Here is a 16,180-nt window from a genome sequence, read left to right on the forward strand (position 1 = left end):
TCAAGAGACCTGGGTTTAAGTCATTGATCTGCCACACACTTCTTGTGTGGTGCTAGGCAAGTCACTTAGTCTGTCAGTCCTGATCCCTGGCCCCCGGCCTTCCCTCTCACAATTTCTGGTAACTAGTATTTCCCTCCTTCAGAAAAGTGTTTTAATTCATTGGATTTGGGATGATGGGTGACATAACCATGATAAACAGATGGTGGTATCATCTATCACAACTAAGTCCCCTCATGCAACACTCAATACTAGGAACATTGGACTGGAAAGGTCTGCCTGACCATGTCCTGATCTTGAATGCATCATGTTGCTTCATCCTTCTCATGCACTTACCATCCTCTCTCTTAAATCCACCCCGCCTGAATTTATTTGGGGCTAGTGCATATCTGTTGTTCTTGCAGCATTGTTGGACTTAAGTCTAAACAGCTCTCTTCCTTGGTCTTTATATGCTATTACCTGCAGTTCATGTGGACTGTACTCCCTGTAATCGATAGGAGAATCTTCACTTCTGTTCCCCTTTGGTCCCCGCTGTCTCTGACTCCACCTCCCTGTGCTTTCTTGTCTGTAGCTCTCCAGTTGAGTCAGTTTTGTTCTATGCCATCACCACCCTGCACAACCTGCTGCTGTATCAAGAGGGTGCTAAAATGGCTGTGCGTCTGGCTGATGGCCTCCAGAAGATGGTTCCTCTGCTGAACAAGAACAACCCTAAATTCCTCGCTATCACCACTGACTGCCTTCAGCTCCTAGCCTATGGGAACCAAGAGAGCAAGGTGAGGTGGCTGGTTGCCTTAGGTCTTCCTTCAGCTTACTGGTAGTACTTACCCTGTGGTAGCTGGGATCCAGGCATGGGGTGAGGAAGCCACTCTGGGTGGAGGTTGCTGTCACTAGACAATGGGCATTTTTGGTCAGTTTGCCCATGAGCTAGAAGCTGGGCATGCCCCAAGCTAAGAACAAGCATGAACATTTCATACACTGCTTGGCTGTGCTGCACTTTCCCTTGCTCCTGCAGGGCTCAGTAACTTAACAATCGTACCTGACCATCTGCAGTGTTGTTGTTGTAGCACTTGGCTCAATCAGGCAAATTGTTGGTTGCTCATAATGAGTGCAAAATGCCCAGTCCACCCCCTTCCAAATGCAAAGTCCAGCTTTTCTGCTGGATTTCTCTGCACTGCCATTTCAGGCTGGACAGATATTTTTATTCTCAAAGCAAGACCATCTCCTTCCTCCTACACCATAATTATATAAACACACTCCCAGCATAGCCGTCATGTTTCTGTGCTATTTGGGGCAGTAGAATTTCAGCTCCAGCAGCTCCTTTCTCTGCTGCCCGTGCAGGGAAAAGTGTTTGTTACAAAAATCAGAATTGTTGCACTTAACTCATAAGCAAGGCTGCAGGATGCTACTGATGCCCCCTTCTTCCCTGGTCTAACAAGACTGTTGGAGGCTCTTAGAGTGAAGGGTAGTATGGGTAGGAAGACATGCTAAGGTCATTGGTCCATGCTCTGTGGTTGTAGCTAATCCCAGATGCTTTAGAGTCTGATTTTAGGTGCATGTAGGGGACCTGCATCTGGATTTTATGCCTCACTTACACTGGAGGAATTGGGGGAAAAAAGGTTTTGAACTGTCTAGGACTTCTGCAGTGGGAACAAGTGGGTCTCCTACTGTCAGAGGACATGGTGTCCTTCATGGAAGGATCTGAATGACTTGAGTCAGGAAAGCAGAGCAGATGCCTCAGGGGTTGGAGCAGGTTGTGTGGGGTTGGTGCTGGGTAATGAGGCCTTGGTGATGTTGTATATTTGCTGCTGTGGCAGAGGCCTAACGCTGCTCTTCATCTTGCAGTTGATTATTTTGGCCAATGGGGGGCCCCAAGCCTTGGTGCAAATCATGCGCAGCTACACCTATGAGAAGCTGCTCTGGACCACGAGCCGGGTGCTCAAGGTGCTGTCGGTGTGTCCCAGCAACAAGCCTGCCATTGTTGAGGCTGGTGAGTGAGGCTCCTGCACTAGAGAAAGTGGTTTGTGAGGTAGAGGTGTCTGGTTCTGACTTGGAAGCTGAAGCTAAATGATGCATGGTCCTTTCCAGGCCCTATTGGGTGTCTCTTCTCCAAGGCAGAGGGCACAATGCCAAGTGAGGAGTTGAGCCCCATTGGGTTTGACTGGGAAACAGGGAAGAACCAGGGCCTGGCTCCTGTTCTGGTGCTGGCTAAGGCTTAATCAAGAAGCCTCTGAATTCTTCTGTAATGGAAATCAGCTGGTGCTGTCCTCCAAGGGCTGATAACAAATGCATGCATCGTTGGTGAGATGGGAAATAGATTTAATTTCTATTTGACACTTCACTTTGCTTCCAGCTGTGCTGTCTGTTGCTCATAATGGGCCCTTCATCTGAGACACTGCAAGATGACAGTCTTAATTGTATCATCTCAACACTTACCCTTGTTAAGGATACTGACTCTGCAGTCCTCTTCCATTGTGATGAACACATCGTGTCTCCCTAAAGAGTGCTAAGACGAGCACTTGCCCTTTGTCCTATCTGTCCTCCATCAATGGTATCTCCAGCCTTGTCTGACCTTCTGTCTTGGTCAGACAGTTCTGATGGGGAAGGGGGAGCTCTAGGGTTTTCACTAATGACATTCTGTTTCTATCACCAAGACTCCCACTGGCCTGAAGCCCGCACTTCCATCCACTCCAATATCACGTATTCTTTTGGTGTTTCCTTGGCCACATTGTCTGGATCTCCACTCCTGTGGTCTCCTGTCCTAACTTGTAGTCGGAGCTTTGAGGGTGGGGGGTGGTGCTGAGACCATTCCCAGAGGCCAGAGGGAATGGCTTCCCTGGGCACACACCAGTGCCTCTCTGTGGTGGGCCTGGTGTAGGTCTGTACTTGACTTGTTGGGGAACTCTCTTCTGGAAGCAGACAATCCAGGTGGAGAATTGGCTAATTCATGCCCTGCATGTGCTACTCCAACCTTGCCCGGAGTTCAGGCACTTGTACTTCTTGGATTCTTGCACAGAGCAGCCAAACCTCCTCTTGTGCCAGCTGCAGGTCTTTTATTTGGGTGACCTGGCCAGGTGCTAATTTCTGGCACAGGGTGAAGGGGCAGAATGTGTGTGAGCAGGTCCCTGTTGGCCTGCTATGAAGGTTGTCCCTCTTCATCATATTTTTTGCCAATTATCTGCTCTGGCATCACTCTTTAATATGGCACAGCACTGTATGAAAGCATCTAACCCGTATGACACATTGTGAAGGCACCACTAGTATTGTGCGTCTGGGGCTGTGTGTGGGGAAGCCGGGGCTGTTTGGGATATTTATGGATGGGCTGTATGTTTTTGTTCCTCTCTGGCAGGTGGTATGCAGGCTCTGGGGAAACATCTGACTAGCTCCAGCCCGAGACTCGTGCAGAACTGTCTCTGGACCTTGAGGAACCTCTCTGATGTGGCCACCAAGCAGGTGAGACTGCAGGACTAGGACAGTTAGAAAACCCCCAACACCCTTGCAGAGAAGTGTTCCTGAACAGAACTGGAGAGTGCATATTGCTCCAGGCAGGCACTAGATTTTGGACTGTTTGGCATGGGTCTTTAGGGCCCAATGAAGTGCTGTGCAATGATACTCAAGCTAGCTCATTCACTGAAATCAAGATAGTCCATTAACATGGCAGCTAGCCCAGACTAATAGCCATGCAGAAAAGCTAGGTATAATTATCCCAGGCAGGGTGCCATGCTAATATGGCCAGGTTGCTTCTTGCTTGGGTGTCCTGTCCTGGCCTGGCACTGTTGTGTTGTGCAGACAAGAACACAGATCTGTGGTCAGGGGTCAGTGGTGTCCTAGCCCAGCTCCCCATCCCTGGGGCCAGCTCCCCATATCAGCTGTGTGTCAATGGCATGATTGCTAGGAGGCAGTGGAGATATTGCCTTCCAGGGCAAATCCTGGTGGGTCATTGCTATAGGGATTGCAGTCTCGCCCTCTAGATACAGAGTTTGTCTGACATCTGTACCATGGAGGTGGGGGCAAAGCCTCCCCCTTGTGGCAGATTTAGCAGTGCTTGCCTCCTTGTATGGCTAGTGCATGTGCCCCATCACACCCTGGGGCCGCTGGGTTCAGAGCTATGGCAGCAGCAGAAGCAGCCCTGTCAGCACCCTAGGGAAGGGCCTCTTGTTCCAGAGCTGGTGCTGGTGACTCACAGGAGCTTGTGCCAGACTGTTCTGGCAGCACACCCAGCCCACTGACCGTCCCCCCCCCGCCCCCACCCCTAGCAAGGGGATTATTGTTCATGATGCTGATGCAGTGGTTTCCATGGAAGCAGAGTGGGAGTCTGCACTGGGAGGATCTTTAGCCAGGACCAGGGATGGAAGCGCCAGTGTCCACAACTCCCTGTGGGATGCCCGTGAGTGTTCCCCCAGCTGCGGGCACTGACACCGGGAGTTCTGCTTCAGCACCTGCCACCGCACTCTTCCTCCCCCACCCTTCCCAGCGCTCCCTGATCTGTTCCCCATGTGGCGCTCGGCCGCATCTCCACATGGATTAGTATCTGATGCAGCACGGAAACTATTTGGGATCATGTTGGAAAGCATCTAACTTGGTCCCCGGCGAGATGAACGAATGAAACCATTTGGTAGGCTGGCTCTGCTGAGCAGAAAGTAGTGGAATGCTGCTTTGTCTCCAGATTTCCAGATTTAACTCCTTCCTGTTCTCTGACTGGGCCCAGGACACCCCCTCTTACAATTCCTTCCCCCCCTCAAGCTCCATGCACCTTCTAGTTAATCTTAAATCCCTTGATCCCCTTGGTTTGCAATGACCCTGAGATCATCCAGAGAGCGTGCTGGCTTTTCAGCCCACTCAGAACAGCTGGGGATTGTATTGTTCACATGTTTCCAGCAGGAGGAACCTGGCGGAGATACTAAACTCCTTTGTAGAGCTACGCATGTCTGGAGCGTCTGTCACTCGTGCTGTCCAAACAGCACAGAGAAATATCCATGGTTATATGAGCCCAGAGGCATGGGATTCTTGTTCTGTAAAACGCAGCAATGAGCAAGGCTCCCAGTGCAATTAGAAACCCTGCTTGGGACCTGAGAACAATAATTAGCCTCTGGCATGGGGAAGGGGCCAGCTACAGACTGTCAGATTGTGTGAGTTCCTGGGCTTGCTGCAGTCTGTCAGGCTGTAGACCTGAGTGGCAATGTCCTGGGCTCCAGAGGGAGCTTAGTTCCCAGGGAAAGGTCAGCAGCTGAATGGCATGCTGTCATTGTGACTCTGAGGGCTGAGATGGATAGATTTCCATGCAGTGTGGCCGGATACAGGCACTAGCTACCGTTTCCTGCTCCCGAGTTAGGCAGGGGTTGAGGGGAAGCAGTGCAGTGCGAGGGCAGGGTGGTGGTTCTGTCCTCCTCTTGGACCAGCCATCAGGGGTGACATTCCCACCAACCCAGGCTTTGATCTTTCTCTGGGGCCCTGGGCATGCTGTTCCCTGAACAAGGGCTGCATGTACTGACTGCTGATTTCCATGGCTCCTGGGTAAGCTGCCTAGACTGGCAATGAATGGTGTTAGCCAGAGCAATGTGAGGTTTTCATGAGCTACTGGTCTTCTGCATGTTGTTCCACATTCTCTTTACTGAAGCAGTTGGGCTTGGAGAAGGATTCAGGGGGTTCCTGGGCCACATCTGGGAAACACCCATTTCTGACAAGCATGCATGGATGGGGTAAGGGATTTTCCTGCCTGGCTCATAGCAGAGGGGCTTGGCTCTGGGGTCTGGATGTTGTGTTCCCTTGTGCCATAACAGGCCCCTCCTACTTCAGGAGGAGAGTGTGTGTGTGTGCTGTAGTAAAGAGGGTGGCCAGCCTGCAACGTGTGTTTTACACATGGCACGGACAGTCTGTGTGTGTGGTATGCAGCAGATCAGGGAGGGGACAAGAGGCACAGTGGCAGGTAGGGCAGAAAGCAGAGGAGCAGATTGGGCAGGGGAAGGGGATCAGAGTGACAGCTGAGGAGGGTACAGGGCCAAGTTTTGGCAAATCTGTCAAAGAGGTTGGCTCTACTGCTGCATCACAGCCACCTCTGCAGTGATGCCCTTGGCCTGGTGGAGGTGGCATCCTTCTGTAAATGATCAGGGTGTTGGACTGTGGATGTCAGCATATGCTTGTAGGAGAGGCCCCATGGTCCCTCCCCCTGCTGTGCTCTAGCTATATGTTGGCATTAGGGAGCGCTTGACTGTGGAATAGTCCTTATCTATTTCTGACCTGACACTGGTGTGGCTTAGCAAATTCTGTAATGCCCGCACTGCTGCCTCCCTGAAACCAGTTCCTTTGGCTTCAGGTGAGATGAGCAACATTCTTGTGACATGCTAGACTGGCAGCCCCTCTGCCCAAAGCTCCCTGGCAAATGTAGATCCTGAGCCTACTTGGAGTGCAGCTTGCCAGTTTCTATACAGCAACTGCATAGCATGTGGAGCTCGTTATAGGATTTGCCCACCCAAAGCACTGGTGCTGATCCATGTGGGAGTTGCAAGGGCAGGTCCCAGGGGAGCTGAGTCCCAGTGGACTGTGAGGCAGGCACAGATGGGAGGGTAGGGGTGGTGCTGGCTGGCATAGGATTTGCTGTGGGCAGGAAGTGGCTTTCCGGGCAGGAGAGGAGCTCTAATCCTCGGAGGCAGGGCAGCTCAGCTGTGCCAATGTACAAGCTGCTCGGATGTGACCTTGGGAAGCTGTCAGAGCCTCAGGGAGGGAGCAGAGGCTATTTTGAGAGGCAAATTGCAGCTTTGGGAGAGGGCAGTTGTGTCCGTGACAGCTTGGGTCAGTCAGCGTGTGGGAGGGGGAAGGGAACAGATCCTGACTACTCACCCCTCCTGTCCCTTCACCTCTGGTCCTGTAGGAGGGTCTAGATGGAGTCCTCAAGATCCTGGTTAACCAGCTGAGCTCTGATGATGTGAACGTGCTGACCTGTGCCACTGGCACCCTCTCCAACCTGACCTGCAACAACAGTAAGAACAAGACACTGGTCACACAGTCCAATGGGGTGGAGGCCCTGATCCACACTATCCTGAGAGCAGGTGACAAGGAGGATATCACCGAACCAGCTGTCTGCGCCCTCCGGCACCTCACCAGCCGGCACCCTGAGGCCGAGATGGCCCAGAACTCTGTGCGCCTCAACTATGGCATCGCAGCAATCGTCAAGCTGCTCAACCAGCCTAACCAGTGGCCACTGGTCAAGGTAGCATGGCAGGAGAGGCTCTGGGGATGTTGGGGGCTGGGTGCAAAGCCATTGGATGCTAGTGGGGCTTGATATGATGCCTCTTGAATCTTGACATGGGAGGGTGGGCGCTGGCTTAATGCACATGAGCTTCTGTTGTTGCCACACTGCCTCGGCTGGGTTTGGAAGCAAGCCCTGGAGCACAAGGCAGCCTGGCTCCCTGCTGTTTCCTTGCCTGTGCCGTGCAGGCAATGGGAGGAAGTGGTTCCTGCCCTCAGTTCTCATTGAATCAATATTTGTCCTGCCCATTCCTGCCAGCAACGGAGGGGGTGGATCCCTGCATGGCAAATCAGCAGGCTGACAAAAGACTTTAAAAGCTGCCACCTGCTGTGTTAGCGGGGCAGAGGCCTGGACTAGCAATGGATTCTGCCTAGGAAGGATGCAGCTGGATTCTGGCAGGTAGTTGCTGCCTCTGATGAGCTGTGTGTTGGGGTGGCTACTGGCTCTGAACCCCTGCCAGGTGCACGTGACGCTGGCATTAACACCAGGGCCCCTGCAAGGTGGACAGAAGGTTAAATGAACCGCCTGACCCCCTGGCCTGTGCCAGACTACTGTCATGAACAGATGAGGCCAGATAGCATGCAGCTGCTGCATCCACCTGCCTCCCATCCAACGGCCCCTTCCTCCTCCTCCCTGGCAGGCTACTATAGGGCTGATCCGCAACCTGGCCCTGTGCCCAGCGAACCATGCCCCGCTGCAGGAGGCTGCTGTGATCCCTCGCCTGGTCCAGCTGCTAGTGAAGGCTCACCAAGATGCCCAGCGCCATGTGGCAGCTGGCACGCAGCAGCCATACACAGTGAGTATAGCATTGGAGAAGGCTTGGAGGTTGGCCAGGGGAGGGGGGAAGCTGAATGCTGGGTGGAGGGTCTTTGTGTCATTCCTTAAGGGCATAGCTCAGCTAACCCTGCATTGTACCTTGTCTAATGACCCCTCCTGGGTGAAGCTGGTCAGCCTGCACTGGACCCCTAGGTGCCAGCTAGGTGTCTATCTACTTGGTGTTCCTACTGCTGTGACTGCCGTGGGTGTACTTTGATCCTAGAGGGATTGCTCTTCCCTTCATGCCCTGCCCTCGCAGGCCTTGATAGCAACTCAGCCTGCCATATCTGCTCGAAAACAGCCAACAGTGCAGTTTGGCAAGGGAGAAACATCAAAAAACAAATACCTGCCATGAGTCAATGAGGAGGCCTCCCCTGCAGTTGTGGGTAAAGTTTGTGCCTGGCCTCTAGAACTACTCCATGTGAGAGCTACTCTCCAAGTGTCATCCCTGTGACATGACCCATCCCCACTGCTGGGAAGTCCCTGGAAGAAGAAACTCCTCTCATTAGCACTGCTGCAGGGATGAGAGTTATTAGCACCCCCCCCCCGATTTGCCCTGAGTGCTCGAGGGGGGGTGAGGTGGAATCTCTTGATACTGAGCACTTGCCCCTTTGCAGGATGGAGTCAAGATGGAAGAGATAGTGGAGGGCTGCACAGGAGCCCTGCACATCCTGGCCCGGGACCCCATGAATCGCATGGAAATCTTCCGACTCAACACAATTCCTCTCTTCGTACAGGTCAGGGGCTGGAACCGGCCACCAGGAGGGCAGCATGGGGATGCGGGAATAAGAGAAACTTGCTGCAGGACAAGGACATAGTCATGGAGAGCGCTCTGCTCCTTGATGGCTTGTGTGTCTTGTGGGGTCCACATGCATTTGCTTAGCATGTAGAGGATTTGCCATCCAGCTCCAGAACTACAGGGCATGGGATGGTGCAAGTCAGAGAAGGCATCTGCTCAGCTGCTGGTGCAAGTGGTGTGGTGGGTCAGGAGTTAAGAGTCCGTTGCTCTTGTGTGATGCTCCTGTTGCTACACATTGCTCCCGGTATCTCCCAACAGCTCCTTTATTCCCCGGTGGAGAACATTCAGCGTGTTGCAGCTGGAGTGCTGTGCGAACTGGCCCAGGATAAGGAAGCAGCTGATGCCATTGATGCCGAAGGAGCCTCAGCTCCTCTGATGGAGCTTCTGCACTCCAGGAATGAAGGCACAGGTGAGCCTAGCTGGTTGGGTCTGCCCTCTTGCAGGTGGGTGGGAGCAGAGCTACCTGAGGTTGCCTTATGCTTGGTTCTGTCTTTTCCTTGTTTCCCCTCCTCCCCTGCAGTCTGTCAGGGTCCCTGCCTTAGGGTCAGCTTAGTGTCCTTTTGCCAGGCCACAGCAAGTGCTGTAGTATTATACCCTTCCTGGAGGCATAGGGTTGCCTTGATGGTACCCCAAGCCAGCTGGCTGGTTAGGAGAGTCCCCATTATGCAGGGTCCCTTCATCATCCCATCATTTCCCTGAAGCCCTGCTTTTAGCTGGGCTCCACTTCTGACATAGAGGGGCACTTACAAAAGAATGGCAGCCTGTAGCCACGTCTTGGAGACGTGGTGCCGGCACACCGGGGCCGCTTTGTCTTCGGGGCTTTCAGGAGTGTTTGGGCAGATTGGTTGTGACAGTCCCACAGTAATGTGCAAGGTAATTAAATGCAGCGCAGCTTGTTGGAGTGGAAATGATTTGGCCATCTGCAGAGAGGGGAGTGAGTCTCCCTGTACCATTTCCTGGCATTCAGAGGCTTCCTCTTTTCAATGTTCTCCCTTCTCTCCCTTCTTCCTCCACCTTCAGCCACCTACGCGGCAGCTGTGCTGTTCCGCATCTCCGAGGACAAGAACCCTGACTATAGGAAGCGTGTCTCTGTCGAGCTCACCAACTCACTCTTCAAGCACGACCCTGCTGCCTGGGAAGCAGTAAGTGCCCAGTAACTCCAGGGACTGGCTGCTGGCTCAGGGCAGTCTGTGGGTGGGATGGGGTGGCACACTGTCCCTGGGAGCTCCTTCCTCCTTCCAGAGCAGTCCAGGGCCCCCTCTGGCCAGCTCATGGCCCTGAGTGGTGACACAAGGGCTCCTATCCAGAGCTGAGCTCTGCCTTGTTGAGGGGCTAAGGTCCTTCAGAAAACTCCTGCCTCCACCATGAAGGGGGCTTATGCAGGGGATCTGAGTCAGTAAGTCATGTTTCTGTCATCCACTTAAATACCTCTGCAGATCCTCCACTGCTCAAAGGCTTTGAGGGAACAGATCCCCCCCTCACCCCCACAGCTAATAAAGAGGCTTCTTGCCAAAATGTGTCTGAAGGAGAAATTGGGTTTGGATAAAACAGGAGCAACACTCTGTTAGCCTCTGCTTTCATGACCATATGCTGCATTCTGGGGGGAGATGGGAGAGGGTGGGGGTTGTTTTCTGTTTCTAGATGCAAAACCATCTAATAAAAGAGGTCTTAATGCTTGTATTAGAGATCAGGCCTGGGACATAAAAACTCCACTTAAGAATGGATCCAACATGCTCCTGCTTCAACCTTGAGATCTCAGGGAGATGTGTGGTCCTCACACTTGGAACAGTGGGTGAAGGGAGCTTAATGGAGGGGCGGGGGGAGAAGTGGGGGTTCCTGTGACTGCAGGTATCTTGCATTGGCTCACCCTCCCCCCCTTTCTTTCTTCGACCTGGGGTTCTCCCATAAACCACCTCTTGGCTTTGGCCTGACCCAGAGGCTGCAGAACTCTGTTCTCTAAACTAGTGATGTGGCCTGATGGGAGCCTTGGCTGCCCTGCAGTACACTGTCCTGTGGCCTTAGCTGCAGGCGTAGCCAATCCTTGGCTCAAGCGCATTTCAGGCACTGTCTGGGCAGCTTTTGTGTATGTGTGCATACTCCCTCAGACCCTGTTGTGTTCCTTCTCCCTAGGCCCAGAGCATGATCCAAATCAATGAGCCCTACACAGATGGTAAGTACAATGAACATGCCCAGATCATTGCAGTCAGGCCCTGTCTCTCTTGGTCTCTTTGGTTTTCCAATGATGCATTTGACTTGAGGGACATTTGGGGCCATTGCACTGGGGGGTGGTGGTGGTGAGGGAACATTAGTCAAGGCACTACAGCCCTCTGCCACCCAGACCCCCAGTATGACATCCTTACAGGTCTGGGATGCTAGGGCTGAAGTTCTTCAGTAACTTGTGTGTGTGTGTGTGCACATGTGTACATGTCTAGTCCACCAGCCTTTAGCATCTGGGGCCATTTGGGGACAGGCAGAAGAAGCACGCTGCGCTAAAAATAAGCCCAGGCACCAGGTGACTCACTGAGTGCCTTTCTGTAGGCTGGCTCGACTCTCCCCTTCCTGAGCCCCAGCCGTGTTCACGTCTGCTCTTACCATCTGCTTACATTTGGAGCACGGCTAGCTCAACCCTCAGAGCTCTTTCCAGAACTGCAGGAGAGTGCACTGCTGCCCACACACGCTGCTTTGGAACCTTTGCTGTTCTCCCAGCTCAAGCGAGGAGACATCCCCTTTTCTCCAAAAAGGTTTCCATAGAGAAGAGTGAGAGCAGCTGTCCTCCCTTGCCACAGTGGGCAAGATGCAGGGCAGTGGGTTTAAATGGCAACAAAGCAGATTGAGATTAGATCTGTAAGAGCAGTGGGGCGATACTAATTAGCTGTCCAGGGAGGTCATGGAGTCTCCTTCGTTAGAGGCTTTCAAGATGATGATGCTGGATAAGCATACATCTGGGGTGGATCAGGAGTACTGTGTCCTGCCTTCATGTAGGGGGTTGGAGTAGATGGCCCTTGATCCCTTATAACCCAGTGATTTTATGATCACTTATGAAGGTTTATATTGCTCCTGCTTCCAGGGAAGAGTCAACCTCAGACAGGGTCCCATAGGACAGGCTGATCCTATTAGGTACGTTTTGTAACATTGAGTGCTGGGTATTGCCAGATGACTAGTTGTCTCCCAAACTAGTTCAGTCTGGCAGTTCAAATGGGCCCTGGGAGCTAGAAGGCTGCAAAGCATGCACTGTTTGCTGTGGGAATAGTGGTGGTGCTGTCTGGCCTGCTGGTGGATGTCTGGCTACAAGCTGATAGGTCCTTTTCCCCTTCCCAATGTAGATCTGGAGCCTGGGTATCGCGCCATGTATTCAAATGACATTCCCCTGGACCCCATTGACATGCACATGGATATGGATGGAGACTACCCCATGGATGCCTACAGTGATGGGGTCCGAGCACCCTTTGCTGACCACATGCTTGCCTAACTGGCTTCTCAGGCACTGAACAAGGTAGGGGCGCTGTGGCTTTGCTTGGGGAAGTGGGAGTGAACACATATGCCTTTTACTGGGCAGCCAGGGTGGCGCTGCCTATTGTGTGTAGCAGAGCTGATTTGCTGAGCACAAAGAAAAGCCAGAGGCCTCTCTGCTCCCTTCGGAGACAGAAGAAGAAGGTCTGAAGAGTGGCTGACTCCCGTGTTGTGTAGTGCATGACACGGGAGGTGTACATTTCCCCGGTCAGCACTTTCTTTCCTTATGGGCAGTATCTGCCTGTTGGCCCAGCTGGAGTTTTGTCCTTTGGTGATGCACCCATTAAAGCACATGGTGTTTTAAAGTTCATGGTGACAGTTCACAGGCCTGGGGTCTCCCCATCACATACCGTTGCCAGGCAAGAGGTCAGGTCAAAAGGTGGCCTGGCCAGGGGCTGCAAGAGCTCAGTGGACCCCCAAGCAATAAAGGAAGTGCCTGGCAGAGTCTAGAGCCCCCGTTACAGTTTCAGGTTTATTCGAAGAACAGGGTGCTGGGATTCTGTAGCTCAGTGATATGCACCCAAGAGCAGAAGACATAGTTCTTCTTGAGAACACCGCAGTAACCTGGTGACCCAGCTCCATCTAACTGCAAGAGCCAGGCACCTCTAACTGAATGCTTTCTGCCCTGTGAAGGTATCCACTCTTCCAGGCTGTGGGGAGCTGGTTTTTATTTCCTTTTCATTCATAATGAGGAAGCAGTGACATGGGAGCTGGTGTCCAGGCTGCTGCCAAGCTGGTAAATCCACCCAAAACTACTTCCCATAGCATATGCTAGAATGTAGTAACATGATGTGGAGCAGGTCACTGGGCTGTTCTCAGTCGGCACCTGGGCATGGGACAGGATTTTTCTTTCCAGTATCACTAGAGGAGAGGAATGGGTGAAGGACAGTGAATGAACCAAGTGCCTGGGATTTTCCTGCTTCTTTAAAAACTGTTCCCCAATCTGGAGATATGTTGCCAACTGCCTGTGACCACTTCCCGCTCCACCTCCCCCCAGTCTCCCTTTGAATCCCCTACTCTGACTCTCTGTGCTCTCTTCCCCTCCTGTTCCTCTGCAGGTGTTTTCTCTGTACAGAAGAGGGTGGTCCCAGAGCTGAGCATACACAAGAAGGACTTGGGAGACAGAAGTGCCTGAGATGACAAACTTTTCCATTCCCACGAGAGGTTTTATTTTTTAGATTTTTTTCTGCTGTGGGGCTGTGGAAAAGGCCCTTCCCTCCTGGGACTGCTTCAAACACCCTACTGCCAGCATCCAGCCAATCCGAGATACTGTTTCTGAAGCTTTAAAACACCCAAACCTTGCATTGTTATCCAACTCTCATTGGCATAATAGTCTTTTCTATAAATATATATTTCTCTTGTTTTTTTTTTTAATTTTTAATATGGTGCAAATGGCTCTTGCCGTCTGATTCATTTAAGATTGTGCTTTTCTTTTTCTTCCCTCCCCCTCCCTAACGTCCTACTTTTTTGTTTTCTGTGTTAAGTGTTTTTAAAAAGAAACCTTCACATTTTTGGAAAAAGAACCTAAGCCTTTTGTTTTCTACAAACTTTACATTAACCATAGCTCATCTGCTGAGTTTGCTGAAAACAAATGGTGCCATATTCTGTACCCCTGGATTCTTTGTTCTATCCACTGGGGCGTGTCTACTGCTTCATCTTTTTCCAATCAGACATCGGTGAGCAGAAATTCAGTGTAACTGTCCTTACAATAGAGGAGCTGACTCCAGCTGTTAGGAACTGTGTCCTTGTACTGATCAACTATTGCACATCTTAACCTCCTTCCTTTCTTCCTGGTGAGTGGCGTGCCCCCTCCTTTCCCTTCATCTCCCTCCCCCCCCCATGCATTTTTCTAAAAGTGACTCTAGAGCTGATGGTTTATGCTTCGACTGGAAAGGGACAGACATTTCTTGGCATGTGGTTCAGGAATGGAGGATTTTATTATTTCTGTAAGTTTTTTTTTTTTGTATAGACCAAAGCAAAGAATAAAATAACCCATTCCCATGCCCGCGCTACTGTGAACTGCTGCTTCTATTCATGTCTGTATCTGGGGTCAGTAGAGGTTATTTGGAAATAGGATTTTAGTCAGGGGGTTAAAATAAGTGTGTTTTCCTTTCCAGCCAAAGGTTCAAGAGGCTGATTTGCCTTCCAGCTGGGGAGGGCTTTGCTGCTTCCTCTACAAGTGGGTTTGTGGCAGAATGACCTGATGTGACCATCTGCATCTCAGTCTCAAACTCAGAGAATGGAAACAGTCTTCCTCATGGGGCCAGGGTAACTGAGGGGGCATTGGTACATTAGTGTGGCTGGATTTCTGCTGCCAGCCTTGTCCAGGGACTTGTTTCATATGGCTTCCAAAACTTTTGCTGGGCACTTGACAGCAAATGGAACAACAAGGTCCTTTCCCTGTGGAACTGCTAATTTAGGGTAAGACATGATGTGGCTGGAGGGTGGGGGGTGGGTTGAGTACTGGAGAGGGATGTCAGGCAGAAGGTTTCCACACTGTGACCTTGTGGTCTCAGCCTTACTTCACTTGGTGACTCTCCACCCCACCTGTTTGAGAGGAAGAATCCAATAAGCTGATTTAGGTGGTGGAGTAGTGGTCAGGGGGCTATGTGGGCAGAGCTGATTAAAGCCCCTGTTAGGATGGTGCAGAGACTTGGGTGAAAGGGAGGAACAGCTGTTTGTGCTGGAGTCTAGACTTTGCTTTGAATGTTAGCTCTGGGTGAGAGGTTCACAGCATCAGTATCATTGTCCTTCCTGTGCTGGCGCTGGCACATTGGGCAGAAATGAGTCCCTTCTGTTTCTCTCCCTGCAGGTTTAACAGCCAAGCCCTGTTTTTATGATCACTGGCTTATGAGGTTAGGGGTTAACCGTGCTTTTAGCTATCCCCACTTCACCCAGTCTTGGGACCAGCAGCCCCACCAATGTGTTGTGGGAGACGGTTGGGGTAATGGCCTTGCTCATAACTCAGGAGCCCAGCTTAAGTCAGATACTGACTGTCTGAGTACTTATTTTATTCCATTGCCACAGTACCAGTGCAGTGAGTGCTTTTTACCCTCCCAACTCCTCATGGGAGAGCTGTGTATGCATATGTTGGGGAGAGCCATGAGGGTATTGCCCCACTTCTTAGAGGGGAAACCTGAGCCTTCAGGACAGGTTCAGTGATTTGCCCAAGGTCACCCAAAAAATAGTGCTTGAATCAAGAATTGAGCTTGGAAGTCCTGGCCTGGAATTTGAGGGGAGAGGAGGAAATATTTCCATCTGACATGGCTGTCCCAGCCCTGAGTTGCAGTGAGGCTGTACTGGAGTAATACAACTGAGATATAGGTAACCAAGTGCCTGTTGGCCATATTGATGGAGATGTAGCCAGGTGGTACTCCTTGTCTCCCCACTACATGGCCACAGCCCTGCCTGAGGAAAAAGTCTGTGGAGGCTGCTCTCTGCAGCCTGTCACTCTGCATCTTTGCGGCAGAGTCAGTGGCTCACGTGTGCCTAGCAGGTGCTGAGCTTGACCGAGTGCACCTCCCTTAAATGGGAAGGGGCTTAGGGTTACCTGTAGCAAGGCAACCTTGCTGTTCTTCTCCAGCACCCTCCAGATTTCTCTGCATGTCTGGAAATGAAGAATGGGCTAGATAATAGGAGGCATTCATGCTCTGGACAGCTCAGCCCAAGGTCCTTCAATAATGACATTCATGCAGTAAGATACCATGGAGGGGGGAACTTAGCACAGATCTGCCTTTGGCAGTTTAAGGGTTGTCTTGACTGCCTGGTATCTTTCTTCTCTGCTTCTGCTTGGTGTGAGCAGACAGGGCTTCAGG

General features: G+C 51.7%; 1 protein-coding gene across 4 annotated transcripts in view; it reads left to right on the forward strand.

The window, feature by feature from the left end:
* JUP (junction plakoglobin) overlaps positions 1 to 14,368 on the forward strand; it is a 51,371-nt gene extending 37,003 nt beyond the window's left edge. For all 4 annotated transcript variants that reach the window (XM_059726950.1, XM_059726951.1, XM_014604713.3 and 1 more), the window contains 11 exons: positions 569 to 770; positions 1,840 to 1,984; positions 3,344 to 3,447; positions 6,863 to 7,201; positions 7,881 to 8,036; positions 8,674 to 8,793; positions 9,114 to 9,264; positions 9,876 to 9,997; positions 10,986 to 11,025; positions 12,179 to 12,348; positions 13,424 to 14,368. In XM_059726950.1, coding sequence (XP_059582933.1) covers positions 569 to 770; positions 1,840 to 1,984; positions 3,344 to 3,447; positions 6,863 to 7,201; positions 7,881 to 8,036; positions 8,674 to 8,793; positions 9,114 to 9,264; positions 9,876 to 9,997; positions 10,986 to 11,025; positions 12,179 to 12,324 — 1,525 coding nt within the window. In that variant the 3' untranslated portion in view covers positions 12,325 to 12,348; positions 13,424 to 14,368. The remainder of the gene's footprint in view (positions 1 to 568; positions 771 to 1,839; positions 1,985 to 3,343; positions 3,448 to 6,862; positions 7,202 to 7,880; positions 8,037 to 8,673; positions 8,794 to 9,113; positions 9,265 to 9,875; positions 9,998 to 10,985; positions 11,026 to 12,178; positions 12,349 to 13,423) is intronic.
* The last annotated feature ends 1,812 nt before the right edge of the window (positions 14,369 to 16,180 follow it).

Source organism: Alligator mississippiensis, chromosome 4 (assembly GCF_030867095.1).
Source record: "Alligator mississippiensis isolate rAllMis1 chromosome 4, rAllMis1, whole genome shotgun sequence".
NCBI classification, from domain to species: Eukaryota; Metazoa; Chordata; order Crocodylia; family Alligatoridae; genus Alligator; species Alligator mississippiensis.